The 12,304-nt window shown below is 35.6% G+C and overlaps 1 protein-coding gene and 1 long non-coding RNA gene across 2 annotated transcripts in view; one reads left to right on the top strand and one right to left on the bottom strand.

Annotated features, from left to right (window-relative positions):
- On the bottom strand, window positions 9,585-12,298 carry LOC109720982 (protein BIG GRAIN 1-like). The gene is made up of 2 exons (XM_020248362.1): window positions 11,568-12,298; window positions 9,585-10,465 (listed from the first exon to the last, which is right to left on the bottom strand). Exons 1-2 carry the CDS (start codon window positions 12,230-12,232, stop codon window positions 10,177-10,179), a joined length of 954 nt encoding a protein of 317 aa, XP_020103951.1. The 5' UTR covers window positions 12,233-12,298; the 3' UTR covers window positions 9,585-10,176.
- The window catches only part of LOC109720983, a 1,416-nt gene continuing 1,301 nt past the window's right edge, over window positions 12,190-12,304 (top strand). The window contains exon 1 of the long non-coding RNA XR_002219115.1: window positions 12,190-12,281. This is a non-coding gene — a long non-coding RNA (uncharacterized LOC109720983). The remainder of the gene's footprint in view (window positions 12,282-12,304) is intronic.

The raw sequence follows: 12,304 nt of genomic DNA, 5'->3' as shown, positions 1-12,304 counted from the left end.
GATGTCCTCTTATTTTTCTCTTTGCGAGTGATTCAGATTAGGTTGGATGTTATCTTGATGTGTGTTGGTTTATGTCGGTTTATGTTATTGGGAATAAAACATCAGTAAAACGAAGATAGGAATACAGATAAATTTACAAAAAAAATATAAGGTGATATATTTTTAATTTTCTTTCAAAAGATCCCAGCTCGAAGTATACGATGGCAATTGGAATTTGCATTTTTTTTTTCTTCTTTTGTTGTTAAATTTTATGAACTTGATATTTCGGATCTTATACATCATTTTGATTTTTACGTGTAGACATTTATTTTTAACTGTTGATTGATGGGATATGCGGTTACGATGATGATAGTCGCCGCTTAGAATGATAGTGGTCCCCTAGGGTTGAGTGGATAGTTGGTTGAATAGTATGATCTAACCGGTGGAAATAATCAATGGAATAAATCTAATGGCCGAAAACTTATAAGTATAAGGAAGTCAATACTCATAAAAGTATAGTAACCGGACTCTATATATAGGCTAGGGTTATTATACTCTTATGAGTATACATTCCCTTATACTCATAAATTTTTAATCGTTAATTGATGGGATATATGGTTAGGATGATGGCGGTCTCCACTTAGAATGATAGTGGTTCCCTACGGTTGAGTGGATAGTTGGTTGAATAGTATGATCTAATTGGTGGAAATGATTAATGGAATAAATCTAATGGCCGAAAATTTATAAGTATAAAAAATCTAATATTTATAAAAGTATAGTAGCCGGACTCTCTATATTTATATATATATAGCATTATAAATCAGATCTCGGTCAGGCACGTGAAACTGTTTGAAAATTCAGTTTGGGTCGGATCCAACTACATTTTGTGGTTAGAAACTTTAGTTGTTGTGTAACTCCTTTTTGACTTACGATCTAATTTTTTTCTGCCATTCTAGGGGTGTTTGGTTCCGCAAACAACCGGGAAAAACATATTTTTCATAGAAAATAATTTTCATGAAAAAGACATTTTCATAGTTTTGGTTTTTGGATAAAAAATTTGGAACGCAAAAAGGAAAGTTTTTTTTTATAAATCTGTAAAAAAATATTCAAAAAATAACGAAAAATATTTTTTCAGCCAAAAATAATTTTGTGAAGTATTTTATGAGGAACCAAGCACCCCCCTGGTTTCTCAAGAGAAAAAGATCAAATACTCACTCAATTTGAAATATCGAGATCAAAACCTTTCCACTATTTTATTAAAAATAACTTTTATTGTTGTGTATGAATTCATTCAACTAGCTACTTGTATATATGTGGAACTAAAATTTTTAATTTGCAAATATAGAAAATGAATGGCATTTTATTATTTATTTTTCACTTTTTTCCATAATTGACTTTGATTGTAATTTAAGTTTTCACCAAAAGTAAAATTACGCTATATTAACAACGAAAATAAGCACATAAAAGTACTCCATCCCTCTCTTTTTTTTTTTCTTTTTTTTTTGAGAGATAGGCAACACGCTACCCGCTTCGTTTATTTCATTTAGAAATAAACTTAGCTAGAAATGTGAATCAACTAGGATTCGAACTTGGGTCTCGGGTACCAGCCACCAAGCCCTTTGCTACTTGCTCTAGGGACGGTCGGTATCCCTCTCAAGTTTTTAAAAGAAACAAACACATGTGAATGTAATAATAGTGCAAAATTAGTTTTTTAAAAGAAACAAACACATACCGACTATCCCTATAGCAAGTGACAAAGGGGTTGGTGGTTCTACCCGAGACCCAAGTTCGAATCCTAATTGATTCATATTTTCAGCTAAGTTTATTTCTAAATGAAATAAACGAAGCAGGTAGCGTGCTACCTCTCTCGAGAAAAAAAAAAAAAAAAAAAAAAACAACACATATAAATGTAATTGTGCAAAATGTACTATAATATACAGTTATTAATATTTTTCTTTCTTTAATGGCTTATATAATTGTACATGCATTTAATGAAACTAGTATCGAACCATAAATGCTCAATAGAATATTAGAACTAAAACCTTTGCCAGGATATATGAAAGGTAACAGATAATTAAAGAATCCACATTTTTCCGAAACAAAAAAAATTATTAATATATCGAATTTAGCAATCAAACGCGTGAACCATTTAATAGCTATTACGCGGAGAATCTTGCAATAAAAGAAGTGTTCTTCGAGTTATAACTCGTTATTCAAAATGTGTGTACGAAGTTGAAGAGCCAGTTAATAATAATAATAATAATAATAATAATAATAATAATATTATTATTATTATTATTATTGCATGTTGCAGCAAATTTTCCAACATATTATATGTACGGTACGAGCTATATATCTCAATTAATTGTTGTTATTGTTATCATTCTTGGTTGGTAAAAATGTATACATTTTTCTGAATTATAGAACACCATGATTCCGCTATCTAAACTTTTAAATTTTTTATTTTATTATACAATTTTTTAATTTATTTGATTTAAATAATTTGATAGCTTTTCAAATGTAAAATTTAGGCTAATATGTTTATTTTAATAAATAAATAATTAGATAAATTATTATAAAATATATTAAATAAATCGATAAAGATAAACGATGCATTCAAATTTTAATGTTAAAGAATTACTAATTGGCTCAAATCAAATAAATTAAAATGTCAAAAAATAAAAATAAAATTTTTAAACATTAGGTAGTCAAATCCAAATAAATATTTTATTGTTATTAGGTAAAAATGTACAAAACTTGTATAAGCTATGAATCATTTTAAATTACTATTAAATCTTTCATAATTTTGATTTTACTATCAAATCTTTCAATATGTTTGATTTAAGTCAATCAACGACGTCTTGACTTTAAAATTTGAATATATTATTTATTCTTGCAGATTTTATTATTATACTTTACACAATTCTCACAACTATAAAATAACTTAAAATTTGAAGTTAAAATATCATTAACTGACTTAAATCAAGAAAATTTAAAAATTGTACCAGTAAAATTAACTTCGTAAAAAGTCAGACACTGAACTCAAATCGTCTCATATTTTATAGAAAAAACTTCAAATACCACTCATGTGGTTTCATATTTTCTTACTTTAGTACCCTGATAATTAAAATGTATTATTCTCGTATCCTTTGGTTTCATTTTTTCTTTCCGTTATCCCTTCTGTTAATTTTTTTTATTAAATTAGTGAAAAATTTAAAATTATAGAATACTAAAGTGAAAATTCTGTGAACCACACGGTATTAAATTAAATATTCAATAAATTATAGATGGGTATGATCTGTGGTTTCATTTTTCTCTTTTTGTTAAATTATATACGAAAAACTTCAGATACCCAACCTATAGTTGATTGGGTATTCACTTTAGTACCCTTTAGTTTTATCTTTATCACCGATTTAACGAAAAATATTAGTGAAGGGATAACAAAAAGAGAAAAATAAAATCATAGGGTACGAAAGTGATACAACTTAAACTATAAGATATTGAAGTAAGAAAATGCGAAGTCACATGGTGGTATTTGAAATTTTTTTATTATTACTATCATTAACATTATTATTGGCATGGGAGGAGTTAATGATATATGTTGGGAACAGTGATATATGTTCATATTAATTATGGGTTGTAGTAGCAGTAGTGGGCGTAGTAGTAATTCACGGGATGCCCATACTCTTCTTTACTCCCGTGAATTTAGAGAGAGAGAGAGAGAGAGAAAAAAAAAAAAAAAAAAAAAGGGGGAGAGAAAGAGGATTCAGGAATGCACGTGGGATCGATGGATGAGATCACGCGTGAGCAGGTCGTGTCAGGATCCTTCATAATTTAATGAGATTGGGGATACGTCATGTTTGCTTCCCATTTGGGAGCTCCCTCATCACAAATTGCTTTGTCCGTGCGCGCACGGGGTACTAACTTGATACACTTTAAATTACAAAATATTAAAATGAAAAAGTGCGAAACCACTGAATACTAACTTGATACATTTTAAACCATAGGGTACTAAAGCAAGAAAGAATAAAACCACAGATGGTATTTAAAGTTTTCCCTATATATTAAGGGGTATCTATAGTGGTACTGTTAACTAAGGCTGCTTTTGGTTCAGGTATAAATAAGAATTGCTTACTTCAGGAATAGATACAAGTTCAGATATAAGCAGGAACTAGACCAATTTTGCGTTTGGATGAAAATTAGGTTGTTCCTAGAAATAAGGTAAATAGCGGTTGGATGGTTAAATTGAAACAAGAAGAATAAGAGTTATAATTTGAAATTAAAATTATATTATCTAATTAATTAACATCAAAATATTACTTAAAAATAAATAATAAATAAATTATTAATAATTAATTATAAATAATAATTATTATTAATAATTAATTATAACTATAATAATTATTAATAAATACTAATAGTTAATTATAAGTAATAAATTAATAATAATAATTATCTAATTATTAATAATTAATTATAAATAATAAATTAATAATAATATAGATTATCTATTTATTAAGAATAATTATTATTAATAATTATTAATAAATAATAATAATATTTAATATTTATTAATAATAAATAATAAATTAATGATAATTATTATCTAATTATAACTAATTAATTTTAATTAATTAATTAATTAATTATTTAAGCAATAGATAATGATTTAAATATATTAATTAAATTAATTAATAATTTACAGCTATTAAAATTAAATTTAGACTTTAATTAACCTCGTTCTTATCCGGAAACAAGTTTATTCCAGAAAAAAGATGGAACAACAACCTTATACCAGTTAGTTTCAGAAATCTAAAAATTACTGTTCTCGGGTACCAAACGCTGTGTTTGGAAACGAAAGGAGGAACAAGGGGTTATTCCCCCCTTATTTCCGAACCAAAGGCTACCTAAAGATTTAATAAGTGCATTACTACAAAGTAGTAAAGTTCGTAACTAATGTATAAATAAAAATGAATGAATGCTCCATTACTGAATTTTCTTTTTATTTAAATGAAGAAAGGTGAGAGCGACATCTGGAGCAGCAGATCCGATTTGGGCGATCAGGCCCGAACAATTTTAATCCCTCGTCTCTTTTTTTTCCTTTCTTTTTTTTTTTTTCTCTCTCTTCCCGATCATCTCTTCCACACCAAATTGTTTGGGTTGTGATTGGTGTGAACGAAAAGAAAAAAGGAAACACATGAAAATTTAAAGCAAAAGTTAGAAAACTACTAGTCCAGTTGCTCCATCATACATGCCTCCTTTTCTTTTCTGTTCTTTTTTTTCTTTTTCTTTTTTCCTCCTCGGGATCGCTGATTCAGTGTCTGTTCCTGCTACTCCGTATGATCCAAGTAACTCCTCCGATGGCAGATATAATGCATCTGATCATATTTTGTATTTAAAATTAAATTTATTACAGTAATATCTTGATATGTTGAAGTTGCGTTATTTTTCTTATCCTATTTGTTTCATTCATAGGTACATATTAATTAAATGAGGTATATTTTTGTCGATACTGAAATGTGTCGGCGAACCCATATGACTTCTCAGTTGCATGTGTGAAACCTCTCGGCACTTGACACGCATCGCTACGTTCGCGCACTATAAATTATTCATCCTATATATACATGAACATGTAGCATGCATGTGTTACTGCGTAACATTGTCAAAGAGTGCATGTGCCTGATCACTGGTGTTTGACTTTAAACAAAAAGCTGTACATAAATTGAGAACAATCACTGCATGTAACAATAAATTACTCGAGAACATTTGACTTTTGCCTCCAAAGTTCTCTTGCATGATTTCTCACTATCATTAGAGAGAGAGAGAAATCATATAGAGAGTAGAAACGCGCCTTATCGGGTCGGATTTGGATCAAAACCACAGAAATTTATAAGCGCTATTTAATTGGTTTTTCATAGCAATAACTGCACTGTAGTTATAATTATATGCATATCTAAATATAAATAATGTTTGATTTGATATATTTAAATTCAATCTTTACAGACTGTACAAAAAAGCTCAATTACAGCAACTGAAACTCTGCTCAAATTACAACTATATTTCGATTGTAGCAATTGGTTTATCCACATTTCTAAGCGCATGCAATACTTTTTGTGACATCCAATATATATGTCTCTAACTACGCTATAATTACATCCAAACAAATGATCTCTCGACGTAAATGCATGGTGAGATTAGATCCGAAACATTTAAATACTTCACACATTGAAATCCATGATTCTAAAAAAATTATATTTTTTATACATCAAATAACTATACCAAAAAATAAACAATGCATTATTAGAGTACGCATGCGGAATTTCAAAAGAAAATTAATATTATTGGACCCGAATAATAACTAGTGAGAATAATTTAGCTCATGGCTCGATATATAGCATGCATTTTGACGCATGCGTCGCTTATTCTCCCTAAGATACCACCTAATAATTCTCACACTCTTTTTCATAACACACAAAAAGCTAAAAATAATCATTTTAATAAGAAAAAATATATATATTTTATAGCTCGACATATATCTAGCTAGGTTATGATAGGCATAATCATTTATGATTAGATGAAAAAGATGGAGTCAACTCCTAAGTGGGTTGGTAAAATAATCTTAATTCAATGCAATTATATTTTAGTTTTTTTAAAAAAATTTAATATTTTTGTTCCCACCAAGTACCGAAATCCATGATCATTAATTAAGAGTGAGTTTGGTTTTCCAAAAAAAAAAAAACTTAAAAATATGTTTTCGTTTGAAAAATGTTTTTCGTTTGTTAAATTTAAAAAATATAATTTTTTAATTTTTTTTTCAGATTTTATAATTTTTTTTTATCTTTTAAACTTTTTATTCAAAAAGAATTATAAAATAAATTTTGTTCTATAATTTTTTTGAGGAATTAGCCAAACAACCCCTAATTGATTGCTCACACCCACTTCTTTAATCACCAGCTAGTACAAAGAGATGATAGAGAGTATTATAACATATTAATTAAGTAATATATATATATATATATATATATATATATATATATACAAATATAATACTCCCATGGAGGAACCTTTTCATGTGAGGGGACCTTAATTATTTCCCTTTCCTCTCTTTTAAGAAGCCTCTCTTTTAAGAAGCTTTTAAAGAATCCCCTGAATGGTATATTTATGGATAGGGAGACATATATAGGATACATAGCCATTTAATTGAGAGGTGTAACAATAAATAAATAGGACATTACATTAAAAATTATATTAATGCATGGAGTACATATCCCTGTGGTGGAAGAGTGGTCCAACCCATACATATATGCATAACCTAACAACGGGGTTAGCTAACCCTAACAAGTTGTACTAGCTATATATCCCTGTCCTAACCCAACTGCAAATTCCTTTTCCAAAATAATAAAATAATAATAAATAAATAAAGCTATAAGTTTCTAGGGTTAATTTCAGTGTTGGGACCCTTTGCACTTCAATTGATGATGCTAGGGAGAATTAAATAGGGGTGTGTATGTGTATGTGTGTGTTTTGGGCTCTCAATCTTATTGATCCTATCTATCACTCATTCATTGAAGTTCTTAGTTCTTTGTTTAATTACATATAATCATGAATGATTCACCATTTTAGGTAATAAAAGAGTCCAATTACTCATTAATCATTTGATAAATGGTAGGTTTACAACACTAGGACTTTTAAGAAATTATACATGTCGCATTGCTATAGCAATAACCTAGCCTAGTAAATGAGTCAAAAGTCCTATAATTAATTTATATATAAGAATAACTTAGAGTAATCTCATTAATCACTCATTAGCATATGTTTCTGAGTTTAAGAAGCATGTTCTTAGGACTTTGTCCCATTCTTTGTTCCCCAACACGTGCTTAAACTCTTTAATTAGTATTAATGAAATGTTAATATCTAATTACTCAAGACTATATAATAATTTTTTGAACTTGGTTCTAGAATTAGGTACTAATATATCAGCCAATCGTAACCATGAGCTAAAACAAGGCGACAACATGAGAGAAAACCAACTTAAAAAAAAAAAAAGAAAAGAAAAGAAAAGAAAATCTTACACAAATTATTTTCTCCAGGTCAATCATAAAGTGATAATTTCTTGTTAGGAAGTGTTAAACCCATCTATGTATATATGTTTAATGTAACCATCCAAAAGCATTGGAATCGATTTATATATAATTCTTTGTGTTATTTTTGAGAGTAAATCACTCATTATAACTTTTTGACTAAGTCACCAAAGTTGAAAAGGGCAGAGAAAAAAAAAAAAAGAGCTTATAAGCTTAAAGAAGAGTATAAACTTAGGATTTTGTGTATAATCTTATGATGGTGATGAGTGTGATACCATGTTTCTTTAGTGAGGGTCCATCCCACTGAGAGATGAAGCAGTGAAAGGAGAGGGATCACTCACTATAAGAGATGCACAATCCAACTCAATCTTTCTTTTTCCTCTTCTCTCATTCACATCAACTTTATCCTTGATAGGAACTTTGTCATAGGCATTGACATATCTATATAATATATCTATATGATCTTTTGTTAGCCAAATTAAGAACTGCCCATATGGAACATGTCTTGCAAATTTTAAACTTTAAATTTTAAATTTTTTACTTTTTTTAGACTCGCGAGCTTCGCTCACTATATTTTTACCAAAGAGTTTCCCTAATTAGGGCTCGTGTTCAGGAATCCTGCTAAACCATGCTATGTATCGCTGCTGCTGTACCGATCGATGTTATAGTTTCGAATTAGTTTCGTCCTAATATTGCTACAAAATCTCCGTTATACATTTGGCGAGTGTTCAAGCAAAATTTGAAAATAAGTTTAAGCCTAAAGACCGACCGTCCCTAGAGCAAGTGGCAAAGGGCTTGATGGTTGGTACCCGATACCCAAGTTCGAATTCTTGGTGGTTGGTACCCGAGACCCAAGTTCGAATTTTAGTTGATTCACATTTTCAGCTAAGTTTATTTCTAAATGAAATAAACGAAGCGGGTAACGTGCTACCTATCTCTCAAAAATAAGTTCAAGCCTAAATTAAAGCTCAATGTGTAGTTACTTACAAGTAATGCTACGCTTGCTGGCTAATTCTACATCATTTTACAAACTGGCATATGTAATCATATCTAATTGGATATATAACAAAACCGTAAGATTAAAGAAGTAGAAATTGTAGCATTTCATTACTTAATTTGTAGTAAATTATTGTAATTTTTTTTTTTTTGTAAACAAAGTATTAGTTATTTATATAGAGATATATAGGACATTAATTATATTCAAGAAAAATTCCTTGCTTCCAAAAATGTTTTCTTATTGATTCTCCCCATCATTCCTTTCATCCTATAGGAGACAAAGCGTGTGCACCCTTTTCTCCTTTTCCTCTGTTTTACTTTTTCTATGCTGCATCATTGGTGACAAATAGTTATTTATAATAAATAAATTCCTATTTGTCACCCTCTCAATTTCACATGAGCACATCCTCTGCAACTTAATTAAGATTATTATTACTTATCTTACGAACTAACTAAATAAATTACCTCAATAAAACACCTCATTCTTATTTATATATAGTATTGAGATTTGAACGAAAAATTTGTATGTAGCAATAAAAACTATAAAATTCAAACTCATAATAGTGAATCACCAAACCGTCTCACTAAGATCCCGTTGAGGCGCTTCTTAACGAAATCGTCCTCCGCCGCAGAATGAGATGGTCTACCAAATTAGAATGACCATTAGAAAAAAATTGAGAAAATAAAAATAAAATTACCATACTTGCAAAATTGCTGGGTGGTCCCAAAAGAGTAAATCGGGAAATCATTGGAATCCCATAGAAAAGATTAATGACACCATTAATTCAATTTTCTGTTTCGGAATAATTAATATTTTGCATAACTAGTTTTACTGTTTGCAAAAGTTGTAATAATATAGAAACAAAATTATGCTAATAGAATAATTAGCTAATTAATTAATAACCAGATTAGTCCAGTAATTACCAAAATAAAGAAGAAAATAATAATAATAATATAATGATAATAAAAGCACCAGATTAAACTTGTTAACTCGCGAAACACGCTTACTAAATTACCTACGTACCCTCCCCTCGACCATATTTTTCATTTATCCCCCCCTTTTTTTTTTAATAACTATTTTTAGGGGGGGTTTTTTTTATTATTATTTTGGGTTTTCAAATTACACGATGAGACCATGGGCGATGGCGCGATTGGTGAGGAAGCTGGTGGTCTCGTACACCGGGAGCTCGTCACCCGTCACAGTTAAGCTCTCCAATTCGAAGAGATCCGAGCTCGAATCGCTCTCCCCTTCCTCCTCCTCTTCCTCCTCCTCCCTATGAAACCCTAGCGCCATCTCCTCCGCTCTCTTCCTCGCCATTGGTAGAGGATCGCCGTCGTACGGGAGCTTCTTCTCGTAGGGGCGGAGCTCCTCGTCGACGATCACGCTCACGGGGCCGAACCGCACAGATCTTTGGGGGAAGCGAGTGAGGATTGGGAGGGAGAGACTAGGGAAAGAACGAGTGAAAGGAGAGAGAGAGAGAGAGAGAGAGAGAGAGAGAGAGAGAGAGAGATGAGGGTAAAAGCTTAGAGTAGAGGGAGAGGATGTTTTCTTTTTCCTTTTCTCTTTTTTTCTTTCCTTTTTATATGAAGCCACCTCTCTCTCTCTCTCTCTCTCCCCCCCCCCCCTCTCTCTTCATATTGGAAAACTAAACGCAATCCAAAAAAAAAAGAAAGAAAAAACCAATGCTTTTACCTCTCCACCTTCTTCGCCACCTTCTTCGGCGGCGGCGGAGCCCGCGCCGCTCCCATATCGACGCTGGTGGGGAGGAAGAGGAGGTGTGAGGAGCTGCGGTAGATGGCGAGGTAGCTGCTCGGGCTCCCGCGGCCGCGCCGCCGCTTCGGGGGCGGCGGCGGGCGGCGGCGCACCTCCTCGCGGTGGCACGCCCTCGCCCTGCGCCGCGGCGCGGCGGGGGTCGTCGTTGGCGTCGGCGGCGTCGTCGTCGCGGCGACGCCGCGCACCGGCTGCATGAGCTGGAGCTCGAGCAGGCTCACGAGGTCGATGCCGCCCAAGAGCAGCAGGCTCCGGCTCAGCAGCCGCGGGCCGAGCCGGGCCGAGTTCGGCTAGGCCTGGCCCAGGGCCGGGCCGGGCCAGGTGGTGGTGGGGCGCCAGGTCAGGGGGCCCGAGCGCGTTGGGGAGGGCCTCTTCTTCTTTAGCTCGAGCTAGGCCTCGGCCTAGGCCCTCAAGGCGTCTAGTAGCTTCCGGGGGCGAAGGGGCCCCCGCGCGGAGCGCTCGAAGGAGTTGAGCTAGAAGCGGCGGCGCCGGCCTTTGGGATCCTTCGGGAGGTTCGCGGGGCGGAGGCGGCGGCGGCGCTCGACGCCGCTTAGCCGGAGCCGCACGAGGTGCCGCAGCAGGATGAGCGCGAGCACGGAGTGGTTCTGAGGTAGCTGGGCGCCGCCCGAGGGGGGGCGCCGCGGCGGGGGCGGCGGCGGCTTCNGTCGTAGGGGAGCTTCTTCTCGTAGGGGCGGAGCTCCTCGTCGACGATCACGCTCACGGGGCCGAACCGCACAGATCTCTTCGGCGGCGGCGGGGGCGGCGCCGCGGGGGGGAGCCCGCCGCGGGTCGATGGAGTCTTGGTGAGGCACGAGCGCGAGTAGGACGACGCCGTGGAGCACGCCGAGGCCGATTCGCCGCAGCTCGCGGCGGCGGCGGAGGCGGGGCGCTTGGAGGGCTTCCTAGGGTTTCCGGCCGCGGCGGCGAAGATCGAGTTGAGGAAGCTCGCGAGGCGCGCCCCCGGGGAAGCGGGGGCCTTCGATGATCTGCGGAACTCCCGGATCCGGCTCCGGATCGAGCTCGATTTCTTCTTCTCCGGGAGGATCGGCTTGAGCCGGGCCGAGCCGGGCGCCGACGACTCGGCCTCGGACGACGAGAACCCGCCGTAGCTGGAGCACTCGGACGAGCTCGAGGTCGAGTACGTCGGCCACGCGCCGCAGCGGCGCTGCTGCTGCGGCGGCTGCGGTTGCTGCTGGGGGCGGCGCGGCGCCGCGTCCCGCTCCCGCACGGTGGCGCTCCTCCACGCGGCGGCGGGCGGCGGCGGGGGCTTCGCCGCCGCGCCGGCGCCCTCGGGCTCGTCGATGGAGCGGTAGATGGCGTCGAGGAGTGTGGAGGAGAAGGAGGGGTGGTCGCAGCTATACCCTCGCCGCGCCCGAGGCGGCGGCGGCTTCTTCCACCTCTCCATTTTCGTAACCAAAAAAGAAAGAAAAAAAAACCCTAACGCAAATCAAAAGGTTATACTTCTCTCCCCCCCCCC

This window comes from Ananas comosus, linkage group 15, assembly GCF_001540865.1.
Source record: "Ananas comosus cultivar F153 linkage group 15, ASM154086v1, whole genome shotgun sequence".
Classification (NCBI taxonomy): domain Eukaryota; kingdom Viridiplantae; phylum Streptophyta; class Magnoliopsida; order Poales; family Bromeliaceae; genus Ananas; species Ananas comosus.
This window is presented reverse-complemented; position numbering and strand designations above follow the sequence as displayed.